The 16,860-nt window shown below is 43.3% G+C and overlaps 2 protein-coding genes across 6 annotated transcripts; one reads left to right on the forward strand and one right to left on the reverse strand.

Moving 5' to 3' along the window:
• Nucleotides 1–318: 318 nt before the first annotated feature.
• On the forward strand, nt 319–7,108 carry cfap96 (cilia and flagella associated protein 96). Of its 4 annotated transcripts, none has more exons than XM_015345352.2 (9): nt 319–379; nt 664–710; nt 1,092–1,258; nt 1,702–1,921; nt 2,962–3,099; nt 3,262–3,337; nt 4,568–4,747; nt 5,550–5,722; nt 6,878–7,108. In XM_015345352.2, exons 3-9 carry the CDS (start codon nt 1,162–1,164, stop codon nt 6,927–6,929), a joined length of 936 nt encoding a protein of 311 aa, XP_015200838.2. In that variant the 5' UTR covers nt 319–379; nt 664–710; nt 1,092–1,161; the 3' UTR covers nt 6,930–7,108. The 4 variants fall into 4 exon arrangements, with proteins under 4 accessions (XP_015200838.2, XP_006630035.2, XP_015200840.2 ...); XM_015345354.2 differs by having other exon boundaries at nt 339–379; nt 1,096–1,258; XM_015345353.2 differs by lacking the exon at nt 319–379 and adding an exon at nt 421–447.
• A 393-nt stretch (nt 7,109–7,501) lies between these two features.
• On the reverse strand, nt 7,502–15,752 carry si:dkey-256e7.8 (coiled-coil domain-containing protein 110). 2 transcript variants are annotated; one of them, XM_015345349.2, is made up of 6 exons: nt 13,038–15,752; nt 12,513–12,565; nt 12,104–12,169; nt 10,840–10,950; nt 8,454–10,482; nt 7,502–7,807 (listed from the first exon to the last, which is right to left on the reverse strand). In XM_015345349.2, the coding sequence occupies exons 1-6, from the start codon at nt 13,090–13,092 to the stop codon at nt 7,668–7,670; spliced, it is 2,454 nt and encodes an 817-aa protein (XP_015200835.2). In that variant the 5' UTR covers nt 13,093–15,752; the 3' UTR covers nt 7,502–7,667. The 2 variants fall into 2 exon arrangements, with proteins under 2 accessions (XP_015200835.2, XP_015200837.2); XM_015345351.2 differs by having other exon boundaries at nt 12,906–15,752.
• Between the last annotated feature and the right edge of the window lie 1,108 nt (nt 15,753–16,860).

Raw genomic sequence — 16,860 nt, forward strand, 5'->3', positions numbered from 1 at the left:
TCGGCAGGCTACGATCAACTCTTTTATTGTTAGGACTACAGCTCCCACAATGCACTGCGACCGCTGACCTTTTGGACAAGACCAAAGCGTATGACGTGGTAGAGACTATATTATAAAGAATTGTTTTTGTTGTATACAGAAAACGTAAATGGGACATACACTAGTACCTCTAGAATTACACATTTAAATACTAAATCTTCAGAAATCGTCTATAAATATTCTAGTCATTTCCTTAATTTTTTACGTGGTATACATTTTCACCCCCATCCTTTTTGACTGCCATACTCTCGTGGGCCCGTCCGGCTCCAAGGTAACGGTGTAAACAAATCTGAAGCCAGCAAGAAACATAGACTCAATCTGCTTCAGGCATGAGCGGCTGGTAAGTGCTGCAGAAAAAGCGGAGTATCTTTCATTTAATAGCTTAAAAAAACATACTGAATCGCTCGGGTGAGATTTCCTGCTGTTTTGAATGTTTTATGCCTTTGTTTCTGAAAACAAGCAAATGAAAATAAATACTGCTTTATTGTATGGATTGTTACATGATAATGATACCTAATTAAACCTCATGCAATTGATTGTTTTTTAATCACACTTTGGTTCTGACTGCAAATCTACTTGGTCCAGGTACTTGCTTAAAAGTCTATTATTATTTCATCTTCATAGACTACAGACGCTTTGCAGGTGGTGATAGGTCCTAATTTTTAAACAAGGTATTTAAAAAATGTTTTCTTATTTTTTTATTTTAAGTAATGCACCCATGCTGTTTTGTCCTTCTTTTTGACTTAGTTCATGTATAATAGTGAAGTTCTTAACATTAAAAGGATGAATTTAATTCCCTGTCTGCAACATAAACATGAGACATCAATGATGAGTTGAAATACATACAAATAATACATACTGTACAAGCAATGTACAAATACAAATACAATAATAAATATGGCAAAGCAGAATCTTTAAATTATGGATCTAAATCCATGCTGCAGAATTGCAAAGGGAATCATTTAATTCTGCAAATAGGAAAGCAATCCTTTTGAGAAACGGTGAAAGCTCTGATTTTTTGCGGCAGCTGGTCTCATTCGCTCTGTTTCCAGACAGACACCCTCCTGACCGAACAGCCCTCCTCAGTGTTGCTCTGCGCCACGGCGGTCTGTTTCCCCAGCCATGCCTCAGGAAGGAAAGTCAGACATGGAGAGGATCGGTCTCTTCCGGGAGATGGGCTACATCTCCATTGGAGACAAGTACACCTCCCCCTACAACAGTTGGGTTTGCTTTTTTATTCCCATCGTGGGTTTTTGTCTGTGTTATTGAAATTTGTCAGAAAAAAAAAACAAAATATATATGTTTCAGTAATTGTAAGCTGATCTAAGTCCTGTACTGGCCAGTTGAAGGATTTCATCACCTACCTACTCCCAGCTTAGCTCTTAACTGGACGTATTTGACTATGCAGAGGAACATGTACAGATATACAGCCTCCTGACGTTGCTCTTATGTCACACGTTTTATTTGTAAGAACCATCAGTGTATAGTATAACACAGTGTAAATTCTCATATAGTAGGTACATTCTCATATAAAGGTATGTAAATCCTCCTGTAGTCATTAACATTTATTTCTTGCAGACTAATATATTTCCAACCATAGATCGATTGAAACCCTACGGTCAGCGTTTCTAATCAGTTACTTATTACTTGTTGGCGTGCAAGGGCCCTTCAATGAATCTGCCCAGAAGAGCAAGCAGATGATGCCAGGCGGCACCAAGGTGAAGTCTGCCCTACAGGTGGGCTATTTTGACTCCCAGTACAAACGAATCTTTGAGAAAGAGGCCTACAGCGACCCGGTGAAGCTCCGCAGACAGTTCCGGCTGCAGCAGTCCAAGAAGAACGTGGGAAAGGCCTTTCTTCCCAGCAACGGAGAGAAGAAACCGTAAGGATTTCCCTTTTCCTAACTGTACACAATGGGGGGGGGGGTTGTTCTGCGTTTGCCGACAGTATAAATGACGCGCTCGGTTGTGGTCCCGATATCCCCATTTGAAAAACTCAATTCGAAGCCACAAAAGTACCATTGCTGTGTGCTTGAAGGGATGTTCTCGCAGGTCATGGGAGCAATTGATTCTATTGTATGTGAACTGTGTGCTGTGACACTGTGTGGTGTCTTCCGTTAAACACTCTGGAGGGCACGGCTAAGCTTCATTCGAGCCAGAACTAGAGATTATTATGAAGAGACCGAGGCCCTGCCGAACTGATAAATACTTCCATCCACCCATCCATTTCTAACTGGAGCCGGAGCCTATCCCAGCTAGCAATGGGCCCAAGGCAGGACACAGCCTGGGCAGGACACTAGTCGATCGCAGGGCACACACAAAGACACACATATTCACACCAGGACTCGTTTTCCTAAAACCCAGTTAACGTACCAGCATATCTTTGGGATATGTGAGGGACACTGGAGCAGCCGAAGGAAACCCACGTGAACGCAGGGAATATACACTACAAACTTCACGCAGACCAGGACTGAACCCAGGGCCCAAGCAGGGGGCAGCAGTGATCGTAACTGCGCCCCCTGCAGCCCACTGCTAAAGTCTTGTTTTATGCAAACACGTGATGTCTGGATATTCTTGGTCGGAGTGGGTCTGTCAGGTTATCAGTTGATTTTGGATTATTGACGCCGGGAGCATTTTTCCCATGCTGTTGCCTGCGAGGCGGTAGCCAAAGAAACACGGGGCTTTCATTGTAGTCATTTTATTGCTGGAAATTGCTGTCACAAAGTTTTTCGCAGCTGATTAAAAGTAAATAGTTCAAGGCATAGTGACAACGAAAGTGAATTGGGTCACATGATTAAACAGCTGTTAAACACAGAGAGCCTGTTAAACACAGATGAGAGGTTCACAGGGAGACCCAGATCTTCAGGTACTGTAGTCACTGTGGCAACTCTGGCTTAAATCGTGTTGATTCTGTGTGCTCAAGGTCAGGACTTGGCAGCTGCTATGGAACACTGTCTGGCCCTGTTGCAGCAATGAGTGCACTGCAGGTACCCAAGAAGCCCTACAAGTCTCCAGGAAAGAACATCTTAACTAACCCCTTAAAAATGGGAACTGGATACGGGTAAGAAATAGAGGACCATGCATCGTGTTTGCAATAACAGTTTCAATTTTCTCTTTGTGTTACAATTTTATTTAATTCAGAATAAATTAATCATTAAGTTAGACTACCATATTCAGTTCGTTTTTTTTCTTATTTTCTTATTTATTAACTCATTTCTTCCAGGTATCCCAATGTCACGTTGTCTAAACAGTACCCATACACTGCTGACCCTTTTGATAGAGCGAGAGAAATCAGGAAGGTGAGCTTGGTTTGATAAAAAAACAGCTATCATATGGATGGTAGCAAACATATCATCATGGACAATAATCACGGGATTATTTTGCAGTTGTTTCTTTAGGAACAATGTCTTTCCAACACAAAGGCATGAAATGTTTTAAATTTGGAAAAGCACTCATAAAAATCCTGTCATTAAATAATTCGAACAAGTTAGCATCAGAGTCTTTATATGTTCACCATGTAAAACTACCTCTTAACCTACAGAGAAGTAGCTTTCAAGCTATTTCTCAAGAGCTGTAGTTTTTCTGTTGTAAAGCCAATTAACAGATTTAAACAAAAGACACAAAGAATGCAGATGGAATAGAGGAGCATGTCACCTACTTGTGCTTGTCCAGGCATTTTTTATTACTCCTGTCAGCAGCTTCATGATTCTGTTCTTGCTTTATCCAGGAGTACTTGTCCACGATGTGGTAGTAAACTGAGCTACATTTACTTTTACCCCACTCATCTAAATCACTTTTGTTATTGCTGTAGTCTACCTGTCTTTAGTTCTATAAATTCCTCGCTGGTGATTCACATACAGTCTTGTGTACGTGTGGGTGTTCATTCCCTGAGGCTGTCAGTTACTGAATGGTCTGACTCTTTCGTTATATTGTTTTGCACTCAATGTCTCTCAGGCATTTGGAAACGTGAGGTGTTTCATAAACCCCCCAGGCATGCAGCTCTCCAGGATCAGGATTCCCCTGACAACGCGCTAGATAACTCATGTACATGTATCGTTTGAAACTCACCAGCTATGCCCCCTCGAATCCAAGCCCTCTGCAAACAAGCCAATTCTGGACCGGGGACGCTCTATCGCGTTGGGTTTGTATGATCTCCCCTTGTTCATGTGGGCTTCCTCCCACAGTCCAAAGACCGGTGGGTTAATTGGTTTCTGGGAAAATTGGCCCTAGGTGTGAGTGTTCGTGTGTCTGTGTTTGGGCCCTTTGATGGACTGGCGTCCTGCCCAGGGTGTATCCGGCTTTGCGCCCGTTCCTTGCTGGGAAGGCTCCGGCTCTCCCATGACCCGGAATTGGATAATGTGGTTAGGGAACGGGTGGACGGATCGTAACTCTGAAGAAGGACAGGCGTCTGCTGGTGCTGGGTTTAAAGGAACACAACGGAGACCACGTGGGGACTGAATGCGCGATGCTTCACATCTGTAAATTACCATTCTTCTCCCTGAGAAAAAAGAATCAATGTTGTTTTGCAGAAAGAGGTGGCAGCGCACAGGTCCATGCTCAAGGGAGGAGCCTTTCATTTAAACCTTTACCCAAAGGAGGTTTTCGATACCAATCCCTACAAGTTCGATAAACCCCTGCCGCCTGTAAAGAAACCAGAAGAGAAGAAGAAAGGGACACCGCCATTTAAGCCAAGCTCGCCCGCCAAAAAGGTAAGTATTTTTTCATATAGAATCCGCCCCCAAAGAACAGCATCCATCCTTACACATTTCACTGTAAGTTTAATAATACAGCGGGGAAGCAAGACAGCACAATGTACTTTTGTGCTCTGCTCTGTCTGTCTGCTCTGATCTAAAATAAAAAGGCCATTTCCAAGGCCTTTCATTATCCAAACACCGCTCCACTCCTGTGAGTTTCTTCACGCTGTCAGGAGGCACACCAGGTCAAGATGCTCTCAGGTGGCACACCAGGTGAGCATGCTGTGGGGAGGTACACCAGGTGAGCATGCTGTCAGGAGGCACACCAGGTGAGCATGCTGTCAGGAGGCACACCAGGTGACCATACTGTCAGGAGGCACACCAGGTCAAGATGCTCTCGGGTGGCACACCAGGTGAGCATGCTGTGGGGAGGTACACCAGGTGAGCATGCTGTGGGGAGGTACACCAGGTGAGCATGCTGTGGGGAGGTACACCAGGTGAGCATGCTGTCAGGAGGCACACCAGGTGACCATACTGTCAGGAGGCACACCAGGTGAGCATGCTGTCAGGAGGCACACCAGGTGACCATACTGTCAGGAGGCAAACCAGGTCAAGATGCTCTCAGGAGGCACACCAGGTAAGCCTGCTGCAGGAGCGCTCAGGTCACGCTTCCTTGCCATGGGCATTGTTAAACTTGGTTTAAGAGCAATTTACAAGTTGGTTGAGTTTTTATAAAAGCAATTGGTAGATTACTCCCCACAAATACAGTATATAACTAAATGAAAATTAGCCTTTTTTCATTTTGTTCTTGTTCCAGATTGGTGGTATGAAATCAGGGACATTCGATCCTTATCCCTCCCACTCTGCAGACCTCTACATCGTGAAGAAGCCCAAATTTGCCACAACCAACAAGGAGGGGAAGATATTCCACCCATCGCCTGGACCTAAGAGCATGCCTGTGAAAAGCATCATCACAGCTAACGTCAACAAGTAAGATTCCTAGTCAGAAGTTTAACCAGCAGTATACTGGACATTCTGGAATAATGGTACAAATCAACAAGGAGGTAATATCATATCTGTACAAGTGGAAGAGAGATACTGACCCCAAATGCTATAGCTTCCCTGTGAGTAACTGTGAGTATTGGAGGAAATTGTTTTTCATGAAGTATGTTACACTGAATTGAAACCTGTCTTTAAAATAACAGAATCACCAGCCCCTGTTGTTTTTTTTGTTGTCCTCGCCACCTTTGAATTGCCATCTCTTAATCGGCACAGCTTTTATGGCTGCAAACCTCCCGCCAGGACAGGAACAGACTGTACAGTTTCGGCCAGCACTAGCACTAGGGCTGCTGGGCTACTTGAGCATAAGTGTTATCAGGAGTAGTTAAGGGCAAGATTCTCAAGTCCCACACTCTCACCAAGACAAGGCTGCCCAGTCCTGTAATATACTGCTGCTTGGGGAATCTTGATCACAGCTGGCTCTTGACATAGGTCAGACTAAGACTGAGAGTATGGGACACAAACAATTGAAGGATTCCAGTTTTTATTTTATTATTTCAGTAGTCAACCAGGGTAAACTCAAAACAACCAATTGGAGGATGCCGGTGTTTAATTTAATTATTTCAATTATTTCAGTCAGGGCGACCTCAAAACAACTTAAATCTGTTCCTAAATAAAACATGGGTATTTTGTGACTTCAAAAAGTATTGGAATGTATCAGGTTCAAGCTGAATTGGTGACCAGCGAGACAACTTTGTAGGAAGTGCTGCTCTGGTGATGAGCTGACTCATCACATCAATGTCATTAAAGAAACTAAGCTAATGTTCGGAAGAGGAGGGGTGTTGATTCTGGTGTCATGGTTTAATTCCACTCTGGGCTTGTGCAATCTGGTCTTCCTCATTTTCCCCCTTAATTCAAATGGCAAGACTTGATCTGCTGTGCTGCTGCTATGGATTGGTGGAGACCATGAGAGGTTGTGTCCCTTCCTACTGTACATATGAATTACTTTGGGAGTCCTTTGAAATGAAAAGTTTTATGTCCTTTTTGACAATAATGTCTTATTAGCAGGTTTGCAGGTAGGCAGTGAAGTAAAGCACTGTTTTGTTCACCGACACTGATGTGATGGGCTTTTTCATTTTGTTTTAGATCAGTGCATGCTGGGAACTACATGAGCATACCTGCTGTCATGGCATACTGATCCCCAGACTCCTGGGATTGTTCTGAAGAAGACGTGGCCACAGCAATCACCTCTTCCTCTTGCTCACGTGGACCTTTCTCCTCCACTCCCCACAGTGAAAGAGTGTCAGTTAAACCACTTCAGTCAGTGGGAGACTGTTTCACTTTATTTATTCAAATAAAGTTATGTTTTAAAGAGTAGATCTATTTACTGAGAACATGTTATTCAACATAACTGATAAATTAGTCTGATTCTGTCAGACAGGAATGATGGAGGGAGGAAACAGGAAGATTGTTATGGAATGTAAAGGTGCCATAGGAAGCTTGAACAAGGCAATATTTCAGAAGTCTTCTTGGAGACCTGAAACATCACTTATCTTGTTTTCATATTCTGCAACTTGAATGAAGCGCATTTTGAGTGACTTGTGAATGCAAAAACATGCTTGTTTCCTTGGGAGCATAAGGAAGCCGGGATAGGCTCTGACCCAGTGAGCCACTGTGGCACAGAGTGGGATTGACGTTGCTCCATATACAGAAGAACTGAAAGCATCACCCTGATTCACGGAATTTTGCGCAAAGGATAAACAAAGAAAAGTCACTAAAAAAAGCACATATTTTTATTTCTGTAGTTTGCTGCTGGAAAATAAAATAATGTTTGGTGCCTTAAGAGCACGCCGCTTCATTTAGCTCATCTGACATCTTGAAAAGAGCCTGTTTGGTCGAGTTTCTTCATTCCTGCTGGTGGCGATTTGACAAGGGGCTACGTGATGCTCGGATCCTTGTCTGCCTGGCCTCTCTCCAGCCTCAGGTCACACCGACCCCCAGTACTTTTAGATCTCTGTTCTCTTCTCAGCTCTCCTTCCTCAAACCGCTTCCTTATCAGATCGATTTGCAGTTTCTCTGTGGGATCACAACCATATCAGACCTTTCAGAAGAAGCTTTTGAATTGAGACCAGTCCTATTTTGTGTGTGAAGAATGTTTATTTTAAATGCTCAGCAGCTTCGTGTTTCCCTTTTCTTCTCAGTGTGGAAGACTGTTTTTTTTCAATGTTAAAGAAGTTGGCCATGAAGACAGACAGATTGTGTTTGAACTGATAGCACAAAGAATTTAAATAGTTTATTGCCTGCAAAATATATACACTGTAAAAAAAACATTCATATTGTAGAGACCTTTGCATAATTCTGAAACAGAGAAAAACAACCAAGTCCTATTTATTTGTGTGAAGCAAAAGCTTTTGTTAAATTCCTTAAAAAATAAAAATGTGTGTTTGAAAACACACTAATGGTAGAATCTTTGGAATAAATGTTTTCATCTTCTTAGGGGTTGATAAGGTAGAGAATGTACAACAGTTATGCTGATTTTGTTTTAATCAAAATATGAGAATTGATCAAGGACAGAGTTTAAATTTCTTATGCAATAAACAGCGCTTATTATGTACATATATAAAATATAAATATTTCAGTTCCATATGTGATGATATAATAATTTACTATTAGTCGTGATGAAATAGTATTTCTATGTAAGAGTAAACAACATGAACCTTACCTCTTGGGCCATCATGTATGGAGTCACCATCTTTAGCATCAGATAAATCTTTTAAGCCCAGAGAACTGCTGGACACATCCAGGCTTCTGTTCCCCAGCTGAACGGCGACGGTGCTGCTGAGATCAAGGTAATCCCGATGGAGCTTTCGAACTTCCAGCTGCAGGATTTCCTTCTCGCTTTGCACGGTGAAGAGACAGTTCTCCAACAGCGTTCGCTCTTCCTTCAGTCCCTTGACGGTGCCCTCGAGGAGCAGGCTCTGGTGAGCGCTCTGCTCGAGCTCCTGCTTCAGGACGTGATTGTCCTCCCTCAGCTGGGCCACCACAACAGATAGCACCTCGCACTCTTTGCTCACACTGCTCAGGACTCTTTCTGCCTGGACTGTCTGGATATCATCTTGGAGCTTTTTCTCGGTTGCTTGTTTTTGGGAAACCAGCTGCCCCACCTCCTTCTGCAGGATCCTTCTCACATTGTCAGGATCCTGGAGAGCCAGATCAGCACTGGGCCTCTCCTCGTGGACCTCCTGTATCAGCTGAAGCAGAGTGCCCTTCCCTTCAAGTCTCTGGATTTCCAGTTTACTGGTTCCAAGCGCTTCTGTCAGGTGACTCACTTCACTCGCCAAAAGAGCCACCTTGCCTTGCAGCTGCTGTTTCTCGCCTCTCAGCTGAGCAAAGCTTTGATTCGCCTTGTCCAGCAAGTCTTTGATATTGTCGTTCTCCTTCAAAATGCTGAGCGTGTTGTCGTGAGCTCTCTGTTTCTCCTCTTTCACTGCGTCAAGGAAGCTAATTAACATCTGTTTTTCTGACAAGAGCTGCTTGTTCTGGCCATCAAGAGCTCTGTTACGGGTTTTCAGGTCTTCATATTTTCGCAAGAGTTTCTTCAGTTCCTTAACACATTGTTTACTATATTCCTCCATCGTCTTGAACTTTTTTTCAATCTCCTGCTTTTCCTTCTCGAGACGAGTGACTTGGTCCGCATCTGCCAGATTCTGCTCTTCGGAGGGCTCACGAGGCCTTACAATTTCAAGGCCCTTCAGCGCCGACATGTCTTCAGCCTCTTTTTCTGATTTATCACTTTGCAAGGAGTTCATCATCACAGGCATTTCACTTTCCCTTACAAGGACTTTGGTCTCCTTCCGATCACCTTTGGCCTCAATGCCTGGGCCCTCTCTTTGTGTTTCCAAACCATTTTCAGAAACACAGAACTGTGCTGTTTGCATCTGGCTGGCCTTGGGAATGAGGTTTCTATTATCAGCCATTCCTTGTCCTGTATGTGTTGTGTCCTGGGTAGCGTGCGGGTGAGTGCAATTGGAATCTGCAGGTATCTGGTGTTCACTGCCTCCTCTGATCGGCCTCCTGAGATTCAGGTTATTTTCTTCCAGGGAAACCTGGGCATTCTGTAGTCTCTCTACCATTTTTTCTAACTTCGCAATCCTTTCGCATTTACCATCCGTGTTTAATGGAAGACCTGACGCATTTGGCAGGTCTCCTTCGTGATGAAAAGCTCCCCTTGGACTGTGATTCATCTCATCATCACTCAGTCCTTTGGAGGAAGGCCTCATTGATTGTTTGAGGTACTCGAGTTCAAGCGCCAAAGCTAATTCCCGCCTCTGGGACCTTTCCATCTCCTCTTTCATCAGCTCGCTGGCGATGCTGACTTTCTCCAGGGTGCTCCAGAGGTCCTGGTTACGGTCTGGAGAAGCCTGGGACAAGGGATATCTGCCCACTGTGGAGGATGCAGCTGGTGAATGTCGGTTTTGGGGACCTCCACCATTGTCCAGATACATACCAGCATCAGCAAGGCAGTGTAAGGGTTCTTGTCTGTGTGATTTGTTTTCGTTAGAGGCGCGCTTAATTTCCTGTCCTCCCATTTTAAAAGACAAAGTGCTGACGAAAGACTCCCTTGGAGATGAGGTCACCGCATGGCTGAGGCTGTTCTTTAAAGACGGAACGGGCGTTATATTGCTCCCAACATCAGTCTGCAGAGGTCCCACGGCGCCCCCTTGTGGTGAATCTGGCACATTTCTTCCAGTCTTTAGAAGCAGTTTGGAAAAATAACATCAAACACGTTAGAACCTATTTCTTTCCTTTTTACATTCAATTAAAAACATAAAGCTGATCAAATATTTTGCTAGCCTTCAGTATAAGAGGTCAGTAATAACTCATCAAATGGTTATGAATTTAATAATAATTGATATATGTAATTTATTAAATCGGTATTAATGAATACTTAACACACTAACTGAATTTGTAATGCAGATATAAAAAGTGGATTTTGCACGCCCTGAAAATAAAGCATTTCTCACATTTTAAAACATTTGAAAATACTGTAAGTTTCAATCTGCTTATTAAAAATTACAATTACAGCTAGATGAAAAAGAATACTGTACCTGCAATTCCCTCCTTGGAGAAGTTGAACCTGAGGGATTTGAAGGGCTAGCACGATCACTTCTGCACTCAGGCTCAGAACTGCTCAATATTTCATTAATTTCTGACTGGACCTAGAAAAAAATCAGGTTAAAGATTCATGTTTGATATATCATATTTAAAGGATAATGCATTAGTAAGATCACATTTAGAATATTACGCACAATTTTAATCATCACCAAAAAAAAATATTGCTGCTTCGGAATCAGTCCAGAAAAGATACCATATAGGGCTTAAAGCAATGTCCTACACTCACAGGAAACAAGAACTGAACCATTTTAGTCTCGACCAGAGAAGATTAAGAGGAGACCTGATACTTCACAAAATGAAAAACATCCATCCAATCCGCACCACTTTACTTTATCCAGTTCAGGGTTGTAAGGGAGCTGGAGCCTCTCCCAGTATCCCAGCAAGCATCTGGCCATCACAGGGTGCACAAAGACACAGACTCCCTCACACCAGAGTGGTGGCTCTGTGGCTCAGGATCTGCGCCTGTGACTGGAAGGTTGATGGTTCAAATCCCGCGGCTCGCAGAGGAATCCTACTCCGTTGGGCCCCTGAGCAAGGCCCTTAACTCTAACTGCTCCAGGGGCGCTGTACAATGGCTGACCCTGCGCTCTGACCCCAAGCTTCTCTCCCTGTCTGTGTCTCCATGGAGAAAAGCTGGGGTATGCGAAAAGACGAATTCCTAATGCAAGAAATTGTATAGAAATTGTATAGGGCTAATAAAGAAACATTAAACACTAAACACCAGGGCCAGTTTTCCCAGAAGTCAGTTAACCGTCCAGCACCTCTTTAGCCTGTGCACGTCTTTGCACAGTGGCAGTGTCCTAGCCTATGAGGTTTAGCCAAGGCGCGGTTACTGTTCGTTGAAAACTTTAGACGGTGGGAGGATACCGGAGCACCTGGAGGAAACCCACGCGAACACGGGGAGAACATGCAAACTCCCAGAACTGAACCCAGGACCCCAGCCACCGTGCAACCTATCGCTACCTGCCAAACGCGTTATCTGGCCTGAATGGCCTCTTCTGGTTTTTGACCTCTCTCTGTTCTTGCGCAGTACTGACACCAGCCCCCCTGTTGTACTCAGGGCACAGCCTGCCTGACTGGGAACTGCTTTTGTAGTTCTGAAACACACAGGCAGCCGCCGGCGGTCACAGTTTGGACCTGTAACGGAGCTCTGGGTCCATGCAAGAACGGATCATCCCGGGGTGGGGTTTTACTCACTGAAGAGACGGTCTTCAAGGTCTGCAGACGCAGCGCTTCAAACGTTTCCAGCTGTTGTCGCAGTACCTGCGTTAACAAGAGACATGAGCAGGACGTGAAGGAAGAACGACCCCCTCGGAAAATCAGATTGGGATTTACGAATGACGTGCATAAAGTAGCAAAGACATCTTCAAATACATCTCGACTTCAGTAATAGATACAGTATTCCTAGCGTCATTTCAACTTGCTTAAAGACACTATGTAGATTTCCTCATTTTTAATGTCAACACGCAACAATAGCAACACAAATAGGTATATTATCATAGACCACGTATTTAGCATGTGAGGATTAAACATTGTTTCAATATCTCCGGGTCGTTTCTCAGGCACTCCGATTGAAATAAGAAGTATCGATCCAATTGTTGCATACCTTCAAGGCCGAGTCGTCCTGGTTCTCCATCTCAGTCCAGGGAAGACCGCAGCCTTCATTTTCAACACATGCAAAACGAACAAATTATCCTGCTGAAGAGGCATTTGGCTTTCACAGCGCAAACCAATCGAGTGCAATTATAAACACAGCAAAAGTCAGCAAAACTATAGGTTATTTCGCTTTTTTTATTGCGGTTAAAAACACGCACAGGAATAAACTTTTGCCAAGCACCAGGCACTTATTTACCAAAAAAAACTAATATTCAGAATAAATAATAAACGGGGCGTCTTGAAGTTAAATTAAACTCATTACAATTGCTTATCTTCACCCTAAACACCCTGGACAAATATCAGTTGGGATGTTTTTTAAAAAAAAATCGCGAAAGTGTTTTACCGTTTCCAAAAAAAAAACACAGCCAAAAGCCCTTAGTTTCTCAATGCCATGTGACTGTCGCTTTTACTCCTTTTCTGCAGTTTTAAGTTGCAAAATAAATCCTCGCCGTTCAAGCGCCCTCAAGTTGCTCACCGGCCCCGCAACTGACAGCTCCTGTCCTGGTGGATTCCCCCGGGGGTGTTGCCATGGTGACGCAAACACTGCCCGGCCGCGGCCTCGGCCTCTGCGTCCGCGGGGCTGCGGTGGAGCCGCGCCGGCCGGGAGAGCGCGGCGCCCGGCTGTGGCAGCGCAGCTCTTCGCGGGTGAAGCCCGCCGGCTGCGCCGCCAAGTGTCGCCGATGGAGGCCGAATAATGAAGGGTTCGTGCCGATGGTGGTGAAACACTCTGCCAGTGAGGATGGGAAGAATATTCTTTGGATAATTCAAAACTCTCTCTCTACCTGATCTCGCCCTTTTTCTAGTTACATTATCCCGAAACTTGTAAGAATACAAACAAAACAAAAGTATATTAACATAAATCTAACTACCAACTGAAATAGAGAATTCTATATAACTCAACATATTTTAAACTGAGTAACTGAATAAAACAACAATAACACAGGCAATAAGGTTACGATACCTTTAAATTTACAGCATGTAGGTACAATATAACCCTCCTGTGATTCTGCTGACTTCAGGGTTGTGAAGTACACTTTATAACGTGCAAAACTGGATAACAACAATAATATTGTGTTTTTTTTTTAAGGAAGTGTAATTCTTGTATGTTAAAAGACCTGGATAAGAGTGCCTCTTATGTCCATCCCTTCATTTTCCAACCTCTTCATCCAGTTCAGGGCTGCAGGGGGGCTGGAGTTTATCCCAGCAAGCAAGGGGCACATAGCGGGGCAAACCAGGACGCCAGTCCATCGCATCACACTCACCCGGGGCTGGTTTTCCCAGAAGCCACTTAACTTTCCAGTGTGTCTTTGCGACATACTGTGAGAGGAAGCTGGAGCACCTGGAGAACATACAAACTCCATGCAGACAGCACCCTAGGTCCAGAATGGAACTGAGGACTCCACTGAGCTGCCCTCCTAATAATAATAAGAATACGAGAAAGAATAATTGCTGTCTTTCCTCCTTGAAAATGAAGTTCAAAAGTACTTAAATGGTGTGATGACAACTGATGTACACTAGTAGTCGCTGGAACAGTGTATACAGACTGTCACTGGCTTCCCCTCATACTTCTTGCCTTGTGAAGTGTTAAAGTCTTTCAATTAGGCTATTACCACTCTCCCAAAAGTATGTGGACACAACCGCCTGCCAGCACAGTGACCCCCAGCTAAACGGATACCAAGTTACATTTCAAAGGTACTTGCGGAAGATGTGCAAAAATAAAATCTCCATTTCAATGAATATATGCTTCACAATTCAGAATTTTCCCAAAGAGGCTTCCATAAATAATTTGTTGCCGGGTCTTCCGCAGAAATGAAGTGCCCTCCGAGGAATATTTTTTTCTGAGTCTTTTTTATCCTTATGTGACCAAAGAGGAATGACACGAATAGGAGATCCGAGAGCGCATTTCTAGTTTGATGCCAGCGCTTTATTTATTACAAGTACTCATGGTCAGCTACCATAAGCTATTTATAAAGGCTACAGCCATCCTTTTCTGGCAGGCTGTCTTCGAGTATTTGTCCTCGGGGTCAGAAATACAAGATGTTACTAAATTGGGAGCATGTGGAACTTCCTTTGTGGAGCAGGATTTGAAAGAGGGAAAAAACAGTTTTAAACTTAAAAACATCCGTCCCATTAATAGTATCCCTAATCATATTTTACCACTGGCCTGAAATGTCAAAGTCATTGAGATCTTGCACGAAGATGATTACATTCCAACTTTCCAAAATACAGCCCATGATTTCTGTTACTTTAGTCGTATTCTATCGCTTTATTATAACATCAAGTGAAACTAGTGTAATATAACTGAAATTGGTCATTTAACTGTGATTAAATACTGTAGGAGCATCACTTCCAGGGCCAGTGTGGGACAATATAAAAACTGGGGCCATTGTTCATCAGTTGAATGACTGGGACCATGTCTTAATTCAAAAGTGCTTTGGACTGATTGGAAAGCTATACCCAAAAATTTATAAAGGTCTGTAGAGGTCTATACAGGACCAGCAATGTACCAGTGCAGACGTTAAACATCTGTTCAGATTAGGCTGTAAACCAGGCATCAGTGAATAATGGTGAAGTACATATCATAGGATACAGGTAGAGGAGGCACGTCTTTACACCAAGGGTTGTGGGAGCCTGCTGCAATATACCCAGTCAAGTTGCTGAAAATGATACCTTGCTTTCATTAAGGAAGAGCTCTTTGAGATCCTAAGATCCATTAACTATGTGCAAACGTGGCCTCATCTTGTTTGTATCCTTTCAAATGTTGTGCACTTTGCCTCCAGTCACTGAAATTGTTTCTCATTAACGATGGATGATTATGTACTATGGCCCTTTTCATGCCTAGTGCATCTAATATGGTATCTGCTTTTAAGGGAATATGTAGCTTTATTTTTCATATGCATGATTTATTTCGTGTTGGAGTGACTGTCAGAAAGTTTTATATTCTGCCTCATCTTTTAATGAACATAAAAATATGAAGTATTTGTTACCAGCTGATTTGTGTTTTCTGGTGCTCCTCATAATAACTTGCTGTATTTGGTTTGCTGTGACAAAGCAGCTGTCAATGTTTCTCCTGCGCTCTGACTGAAGCAGCCTGGCTTGATTTGGACACCGACTGACCGGAGAGACGTATTGACCAGGTGTTGACCCCATCTTGAATGACACCCGCTGTTGGAGTAGTAGTGTAAAAAAAACAAAAAAGAAAAAAAAGAGTCTTCTTTGTACAGTGCACAGAAATAAACCTTTTGACAAATTTGGATTTTTAAGCTTTTACTATGCAATGTAGCTGTCCTGAAATCCACTCTGAGTCTTAGGAAAAAAGTAATACTGTAATAATGTGTTATTAATTATGTAGCATTAATTTTCCTTATAGTTTTTGTGCATCTAGGCCACAGCTAAAAGGATAAAGTGTATTTTATTAATTTTAAGTAGATTTAACAGCAGTTATGGGAGAAAAAACAGTACGCCTTCATTCATATTGCAGGCTGTGCAGAATGAGCAGGCCAGGAAATGTCCTCATACATCCTTGTGAGAGTTTTCACACCAGCATTTAGTCATCACTGCATGTCACCAAGGCAACCTTGTCCAAATAGAATTACACATGCCCCAGAGGTTAATTCACCGTGAAATTATGGAATACACTTGACACTTGATCTTTGGGATGGTTTTCGGATAGAGGAACAAATCTGGCAGCGGTTGAAAATGAGAGTGACCCAGGTCACTGGTGACAAGGAAGGATTGAAGCTTAAGGATAATATTTTCCTACGGACACTGTAACACTACACCCTTTATGAGGCCAAAGGGATGCCCACAGGGTATTAATCAGAATTGAGGGCTTGTCTCCTGGGTTTCCCATCTGATATTTAGGATGTGCGTGCTTTCCTTTCTCCATGTTAAGCTTTTTTTCTAATCTAGCGCTGCCTTCAGTGAAAAACCCCACACGACTGCAACACTCCTTAGAGCACCTCATGTAGCTCTGAGACTCGTGCACACACCCATTGGAGAAGAGTCCCTTCAAAGAAGATTTACTGCCAAACATCTTCCAGCATCAACCATATGTTTTTCCGGTTTTGTAATCCCTTAATTCATTGACATTCATTGGGAAGGTGTCCAATCTGAGCCCGAGACCAAGTCGTACAGATTCCTTCTGTGTTCCAGTATGACCTTCCAATATGGCAGTGCGTTGATATTGTAGAATATCTTTCCATCCAGCCATTTTCTAAACACGCCAGTCAGCTCAGGGATCGTTTAATATACCAAGGTGCGAAAGGGATTGAAGGCCTTTTTTAATTTGGGAAACG

Source organism: Lepisosteus oculatus, chromosome 1 (genome assembly GCF_040954835.1).
Source record: "Lepisosteus oculatus isolate fLepOcu1 chromosome 1, fLepOcu1.hap2, whole genome shotgun sequence".
In the NCBI taxonomy this organism is placed as follows: Eukaryota; Metazoa; Chordata; class Actinopteri; order Semionotiformes; family Lepisosteidae; genus Lepisosteus; species Lepisosteus oculatus.